At 29.0% G+C, this 7991-nt stretch overlaps 2 protein-coding genes across 2 annotated transcripts; one reads left to right on the forward strand and one right to left on the reverse strand.

The window, feature by feature from the left end:
* Nucleotides 1-31: 31 nt before the first annotated feature.
* On the reverse strand, nucleotides 32-756 carry LOC108560749 (FAS-associated death domain protein-like). Its single transcript, XM_017918416.1, has 2 exons — nucleotides 416-756; nucleotides 32-362 (listed from the first exon to the last, which is right to left on the reverse strand). Exons 1-2 carry the CDS (start codon nucleotides 657-659, stop codon nucleotides 85-87), a joined length of 522 nt encoding a protein of 173 aa, XP_017773905.1. The 5' UTR covers nucleotides 660-756; the 3' UTR covers nucleotides 32-84.
* A 1294-nt stretch (nucleotides 757-2050) lies between these two features.
* On the forward strand, nucleotides 2051-3834 carry LOC108560748 (elongation of very long chain fatty acids protein 6). The gene has a single exon (XM_017918415.1). It carries the CDS (start codon nucleotides 2321-2323, stop codon nucleotides 3176-3178), a length of 858 nt encoding a protein of 285 aa, XP_017773904.1. The 5' UTR covers nucleotides 2051-2320; the 3' UTR covers nucleotides 3179-3834.
* The last annotated feature ends 4157 nt before the right edge of the window (nucleotides 3835-7991 follow it).

A 7991-nucleotide genomic window follows, 5' to 3' on the forward strand; every position in this document is an offset into this window, starting at 1 on the left:
TAACTATTGGGTAGCACAAAAAAAAGATCAATAAAATAAAAAATAAATATATTCTGTCAAAATATTACAAATATATAAATATTGTTAATAGCTCATTAGAAGATCAACCTCTCTACTCAAGTCTTTTCTTCTGCAATTACTTAAAGCATTTATCAGTTCATGTCTTTGGCGTTTTTTGTCACAATTGTTTTCATGGTTTGTCAATATCCATTGTATAGCTTCATTGTGCTTTAAAGCACCAAGCTCATCAATTTTACTTTCAGATACTTTCAGTTCCCGAGCAAAGTCTTTCCAATTTTTGCCTAGTCTATTGCACATAATCTCATAGGCTTTATGAATATTGCTGGAAGGTTCACTCGATACTAAAACAATATCAGTTAATTTTGTATTATTATATACAAGTAACAATACATACATTGATAAGTATTTATTTCTCTCCTGTAGTTATTGGAAGCTATTGTTAATGGAGCACTTCTTTGTTTTTTGGGTTGGAGTATATTTTCAATCTCAATTTTATCCTCATCCGTAAGAGCATCTCTTCGTTTCAACAAATTGATTAAATCAGTTCCATTATTAACACTTGATAACTTTCTTTTGGAGTTGATGACATTTTCATATTTAATTTTTAGCAATGCTAACATTTCTTTCTCGTTCGCCATTTCTTTTTCATATGTTATATTTTATGCAATAACCTCACCCTTGAATATATTGATACTGATGTGATTGGATGCTTTTTTGTTTAGCACAGAAATTGCATTTTACATTGTTGCCTTTATTCTCGAAAACATCAGTATATCTGGATGCCTATATAAATTTAATTAGCTAACAATATTTTTTTTTTACAAAAACTACCCTTACCTATTACTTCTATTCCATTCTGTGACAACTTTTATATTAAGTAAGTATATAATAACTATTCGATAAAATTCAGAGGTTCATAATGGATATTTGATTATTTCAATTGACAATGAAATCATTATAAGACCAGTCAGTAAAACCTATGATCAATAGCCCTTTGCAGCAGTTGAACTTTTTTGTTTTATAGTTATTATTATTGTTAAATGAAAATGATTACTCTTTTTTACTATTACAACGATTATTATTATTCATTATAAATATATAGAGATGAAATAGATATGAATGTTATATTTTCTTTTCTTGTATTATTATTTTGTTTTAAACTTGATTTTTTTTAATGAATATTTTTATATCATACGGATATTGTATTCCCAGGGGTATACATAGATGATATATAAAAATATAATTACTTGTAATTATGCATTAAATATTTTTAATAAATAAATTCATCTTTAAATAATTTTCCTCTATGTTAATCCATGCATTAGCGACACTTGGTTAAATTTGTTTGAACTTTCCGTATCTATAAAAAATCCAAAGATGGTGCCACAATCGAAATTGTTTATTATTATTTACACGTTAGGAATAGTAACTATTATTTAAATTTCATATTATTAAATGAGCTGAATGACGTATCTATAAGATATTATGATAACTGGTGTATTGCATAATATATTATTTAATATTATATTATAATTTCAAGTAGTTTATTGGATGTATTACTATTGATAATTTCAAAATAATATTAGGAAAGTTATTTGAAAGCAAATCTTATTGTTATAATATATTATTATAAATTATAATCCAACTTAAAAAGTATACTAAATAAATAAATATATAAAATATCAAAAATGCATTATAAAAATCATCATCAGTTCGGTTTCATAGATAAGTTTTATTTATTTTGCAAATAAAGCGTAAAAAAGGAAATAATGATATTGAATTCTAATTAAAATTTAGTGATGTCGTTTGTTAATATACAAAATGCATAACTATATCTATAAAGTATAAGTATTGGATGCATATTAAATGTTGATTTTTTTTTAAATATATGATACTGGTTTTGATTTGTTCTATATATAGTTTGCATAAATTGTTATTCGCAGGTATACAATTCTGGCCACCTGGTGATAGTGCAATGTTTTTATGAATTGAAGGTGTAGAACGAAGCTATAAGTCAGTAAAAAGGAAGAAGCGCACGCGCCGGGGGGAATGGCGGTTAGGGCGTGCGGTTTGGAGCCGGTTTCTGCTCGTGAGCGATATAACTCGGTGATGGATAGTGCGTCTGTTCGCATTTAAGTAAGCGCACCAACCGGCGAAAGTGAGGAGCCCCCCAAGCAAACGAAAGACAAGGAACCTCTTTGGATCCTCGCAAAGGAGAGCTAAGTTATTGAGTAGTTTATGTCTAGTGCGTGAGTGTGTGTGGGTGCGCGAATAGAAGAAGTCTTCTTCTGTAATCAATATGCAGTACGCTCAAGTGACGCTGCCGAACTATTCCTATGTGTTCAATTTCGAATCAGAATTTAGCCACCAGCCTACCCGCACGTGGATGTCTGAGAACTGGACGCTGGGTTTCTATTATGTAGGGCTATACATGGTGCTGATATTCGGGGGGCAATATCTGATGCAGAACCGACCCCGGTTCGAATTGCGAGGGGTCCTCTGTCTCTGGAATACTGCGTTGGCAACATTCAGTATAATGGGCGCAGTGCGTACCCTGCCCGAGTTCATAACTACCCTGACGCATCACGGCATATACAATTCCGTGTGCATTCCTTCGTTCATCGAGATGGATAAGGTATCCGGTTTCTGGACTTGGATGTTCGTCCTCAGCAAATTGCCAGAGCTCGGCGATACCATTTTCATAATATTAAGAAAGCAGCCGCTGATTTTCCTGCACTGGTACCATCACATAACAGTACTGCTATATTCGTGGTTCAGCTACACGGAATATACTGCGAGTGCGAGATGGTTTATTGTTATGAACTACTGCGTGCATTCACTTATGTACTCTTATTATGCACTGAGGGCGATGGGTTATAGTCCTCCGCGCCAAATCGCCATGGTGATCACATCCCTGCAACTCCTCCAGATGGTCGTCGGTTGTGCAGTCAACTTCTGGGCCCGCCAATTGCTGCAAAGCAACATCAAATGTCACATCTCTGAAAGGAACATTAAACTGTCCCTGGCGATGTACTTCAGTTACTTCGTGCTCTTCGCACGGTTCTTCTACAAAGCGTATCTGTCTGGTGATAGACGCAAACCGAAGAGTCGTCCTGCCAACGCGGAATACCCTGGAATTAAATCTAAAGTACACTAGCAATAACAGGAACTTTCGTTCCAGAGTTACCAAGATTCCAAAATTGTTATTAAAATAAAATATATTTTTTGGGTAGTGGTTGTGATGTGCTAAAATTAAGTATAAACAGTTGCTAAATAATTGCTTAAAAGGAAAAAATAATGATTCTTTTTTAGTATTAATTTTGGGTGTAATGTTTATTATTATTAATTTCGCGTATAGGATTCTTCTAGGGAATAAAATCGCTCAAAAGAATCTTACGAAAATGGGAAGAATAATTTTATTTATCAATTACTTTTTCCTTTTTGTATCAAATATACATTTTTTACCGTTCAATGTACCAGAAGAATCATTGAATTTATTTATATTATCTAACCGGGCATAATAATTGTAATTACCTTACTATTTTTTATTGTTATTGTTGGGTTTTTGTACATTGCAAAAGGCTAGTCATTTTTTAGATAAATAAGAAAAATGTACTAAAAAAAAGTATGGTAAAGAAAAAAGCAAGGAGCGCAAAGGTTTTATACTTTAACGAAATTTTTTGTAAACTGAAACCAGTATGTTTTCTTTTATTGTAATATAATGCATTTTTTTCTCCTTTATATTTATTTTTCATTTAGAAATGACAACTTTTATTTATATTCTTCCTTTCATTCCAGATAATGGAGAAAATGGCAAATAAATTATTTAATTCAAATTGTACGATATGAACAATGAAACAGAATTTTTATATATCTGATTTTTTGTGTGCATAAAGTTTTTTTTAATATGATTAAAACATATTTTGCTTTATTTCTATTTTTTAAGCATCCTTTTTCAATCATCCCTTATTCACGATTTTGGCCAATTGAAACATAAAATATTTTTATAGTAACATACTGATCCATTCATTCTTTTTTAATCCTAGACAAATTATGTCTGTTTTATATAATCTACTCCTATCACCTACAATAAGTGTTTCCGATGTTTATAATAATTAATAAAATTTCTTTTTCAGGCTGAAAAATTATATAAAGAGTTAATATGAGGTTTACATTATAATAAATGATAATTGTTATTGACCTAAATAGACGATTTAGGCAAATTTAGAATTTATGTTTTATTTATGAATTTCTTGTAGCTTGCAATATGAATACGATATTACGAATTTTTGTTCTTAGTCATATTAAAAAGAAGTATTTCTTCAGAAAAAAGTAATGACGTTTCGCACTTTGCATGCAACTTTTTTTTAGGTAATATGTAGGTTACATGACGAAATGAAAACAACAAGTCGCATTTTTGTTTTTGTTTGATCAGAAAACAAACAGTTCATTGTTACTTAATCGGAATTTCAATAAACTGCCAGTCGTATAAAATGTTAATTGTAATTGTTAATTAGCTAAAGTCATTAGTTTGCTTGATTAGTTGGAAACACTAATAAAACTGGTTTTAATCGTAAAATTTTACGTATTCAATTAACAGACAGGTCTAGCTCACACTAGACAAAACAACGAAAATAATTTCCGGCAAATGATGTAATCTCAACATTCTCGCTTTATACTTCGGATATTCCAGAATTAAATTAGATTTTTTTAAATATTTATATTAAGGAATTATATTTTTCAACATTATTAAATGTAGTTGTGCTAAAATATGTTCATTGATATTTTTTCTTCTTGAAAAATTAACTTAATTTGAACAAAATAAATTTGAACATATCATTTGAATAATTTAAAATTAATTTGTTAATAAATCAACGTAAATTAATTTAATTTATAATAAATTGATAAAAACTGTATTGGAAACAAAAAAATGTTTATTTAATTTAATCCAAAGATAATTTTCATTACATAAAAAAAAATGCTAAAATAGAAATGACGTAAACGCGTATGTTCGTTAGGTTTATCCTACGAATCATACACGGCTTACTGTTTTTGGTTGAAGCCGACATGTCGTTGCGAGAAATGATGAGAAACGAAAGTCAAGTTCAAGGTTCTTCGGAATTTAGGTTAGCTTCCAGGAAATCTATATCCCAGTGCAGTCTCCCGCGTGAAGTTTGCACACGAAAGCTCAGTATTTCCATCATTGGGTTAACTTTAAAGTGCGATTGCATACACCATTCTCATTGCAACGATGCATAATGCATGACCCAATTATCCCTAGGGTTTTAATGGGTTAAAGCTGAATAAATTAGTTTGATGAGTGGAATAACAAATATCAAATTACATGTTATATAATATCACTGTGCTATCTAGTCATTAGTTGAACCGGAGTGGAAACGTTTCTTTATATGACAAGTGCTAATAAGTAAATGACGCAATATACAGGGTGAATTTTGTTACTGTATTAAATATCATTAAAGAAGAATATACAAAATGATATTATTGTAAAACTAGAAATTCAAGTGTATTTTCAAATATTAAACTACAATAAATTATAGTTACGTTATAAATTTTGATATTTATTAATAATAATAATTTATTGGCCAGATATCAATACAAAAAAAGTATATTCTATAAATAAATGATAATAATAATAAAAAAAAACTAAATAATAATATAACTCTCAAAATAAATAGATTCTAACATAAATAAAAAAAAATATTAATAGGCAGGATATTTCTTATATTATTAGAAACATTGAATGTCTTATAATACTGTGAAACTATTTAATTATTTATTTTAATATTTGCAATATGCAGTTTCCCAAGAAAGACCAGTGCATAATAACAGTACAGACATGACACTGAGCGTAAAATATTTATGTCATAAATAAGTAAACTTCATTGGTATTTAATTATTTATAAATACAATAGCAACAACGTGTGAAAACAAACAGCAAATATACGAGAAAATTTAATGGTAAAGTCAGGTAGCAACAAATAAATGTTTTTAAAAACCTATTTTTATAGATATTTTAATGTTATTGTTCCTTCAATATAAATAAATTTAAACTATTAAAAAGAAAATACTAGAATATATTAATTAAAAACAAGTAAGTTCAATATATAATGATGATTATACATACATAGTTTTGTATATAAATTATATAATGTGTATAAATCTAAAACTGAAATTATTTCACCCAAAACAGTGCTTAATATTTATCAAGAATTACGCTTTTTTATATAAACAAATATTAAAAGTATAAAGAAACCCCGGATCTATACAAGAAATATAAACAAATAGATTCACTCTCTTCAACCTATGTGAATGGGAAGACAGTCCCTGGTGTTAATAGTCATGAAAGTTGCATTCTAGTTGTGTTTATGATCATACATATTTCCAAACTTTGTTGGGACGTTCTTTGTGTTTTTTTTTTGTACAAAATTTTATTAACACTTGGAAAACCATATGAAATGCAAAATCATTAAAAAGCGAGTTATAATTTTTTTCCGGCATGAAACGCATTATCCTATTTTACATTGTTTCACTATACGAGTAAAAATCTGGAAATTATGGAACGGATTATGCTTGTTAAGAGAAATATGAGAAATAATGAGAAAAGTTCATTTTACTACAAATTTCTGGACAGTTTATCACTAATAAAGTAGATAAGTAAGTTCTCAAAAAAAAAAACACTAACAAATATTAACATTCTTATTATATTTATATTCTTGTCGATCGGGATGGGATATCTCTGGACACTGTGTAATAATTTGTAGTTTTGTCGGTGTGGAGTCCTAGTGGGTTTTATGATTAATGTCATAGAAGTCGGTGTATAAAGTAGGATTTATTTAACACTTGTATTACTGAGTTATTAATCTAACTTCCAATTGCTACAAGAATAGGTTGCTGTTCAAGAGTTATACTAGAATTAATAAGAGTCTAGCTAATGCTAGAACTAGGACTAAGAAAACGTATCAAATATAAAAGAATATTCAGGGGTGCACGTTATGAACATGTGCGCTTCAGGTACGAGGGTCGTAGATCTCGTAACTATTCACTAGGTCTGGGGAACTATTCTTAGGGTAGTGGTAAAAAAGGTTATGGGTGTACATTTATGCAAGTCTAGTACCTTCGGGTAAAGATGTGAACAAATACAATTAATAATCATAGCTAATTATGAATAGGGACTAAATAATACCCGCCATATGAGCGTGTACAATTACAATCAGAAAATAATCAATGTGGACTAAATGGTAGTCTCGTCGCGGAAAAAATCTGATATATTAAGGGCGCAATAAATTTGTTGAATTGCAATAAATTTCAAATAGTTCAATATACGTTAATCTATGTAGAAGAAATAACGAATCATTACTGTATTAATACCGTACTCATGGGATTGCGCACACTTTGACAAGTTTTATCAAATTGAACAATAAAAATATACGAATTTATTAAAATTCTTCAAAGTAGTAGAACGAAAATAAACTTCACTCGACTGAATCGCGCTACGTGCATTTAGGGTAATCCCCATATACATACAAATATATATATAAACATCACGTGATTATGTACTAATAAAAGTTAATATCTATTTTTAAAATATTTACTCTTTCATATCTCCTTGTTTATTATCATTCATTTGTTTGTTTCAATTTGTGATTTTATTAATTTAAATATTCTTTGGCTAGAAAATGGTACAGAAAAAATAGTTATTTTTTAATAAAATTAAAAGTTTTTTTTATTAAATAAACTTATAACAAAGTGAAATCACATTTTAAAATATGAGTCTAAAGTTGATTGTATTTTTATCTGTTTCATATAATAATTCCATTAATTACTTTAACAATGATTGCTTAACAAAAAAAAAACTTTCTAAATCTAGATCAGGATGATTTCACTAAATCACCTTTTTAAATCTTTGGTTTGATTGGTAACATTTTTTCACCAAAAACTTTTATTTTTGT

This window comes from Nicrophorus vespilloides, unplaced genomic scaffold (genome assembly GCF_001412225.1).
Source record: "Nicrophorus vespilloides isolate i.1.1-1 unplaced genomic scaffold, Nicve_v1.0, whole genome shotgun sequence".
Taxonomy (NCBI): Eukaryota; Metazoa; Arthropoda; class Insecta; order Coleoptera; family Silphidae; genus Nicrophorus; species Nicrophorus vespilloides.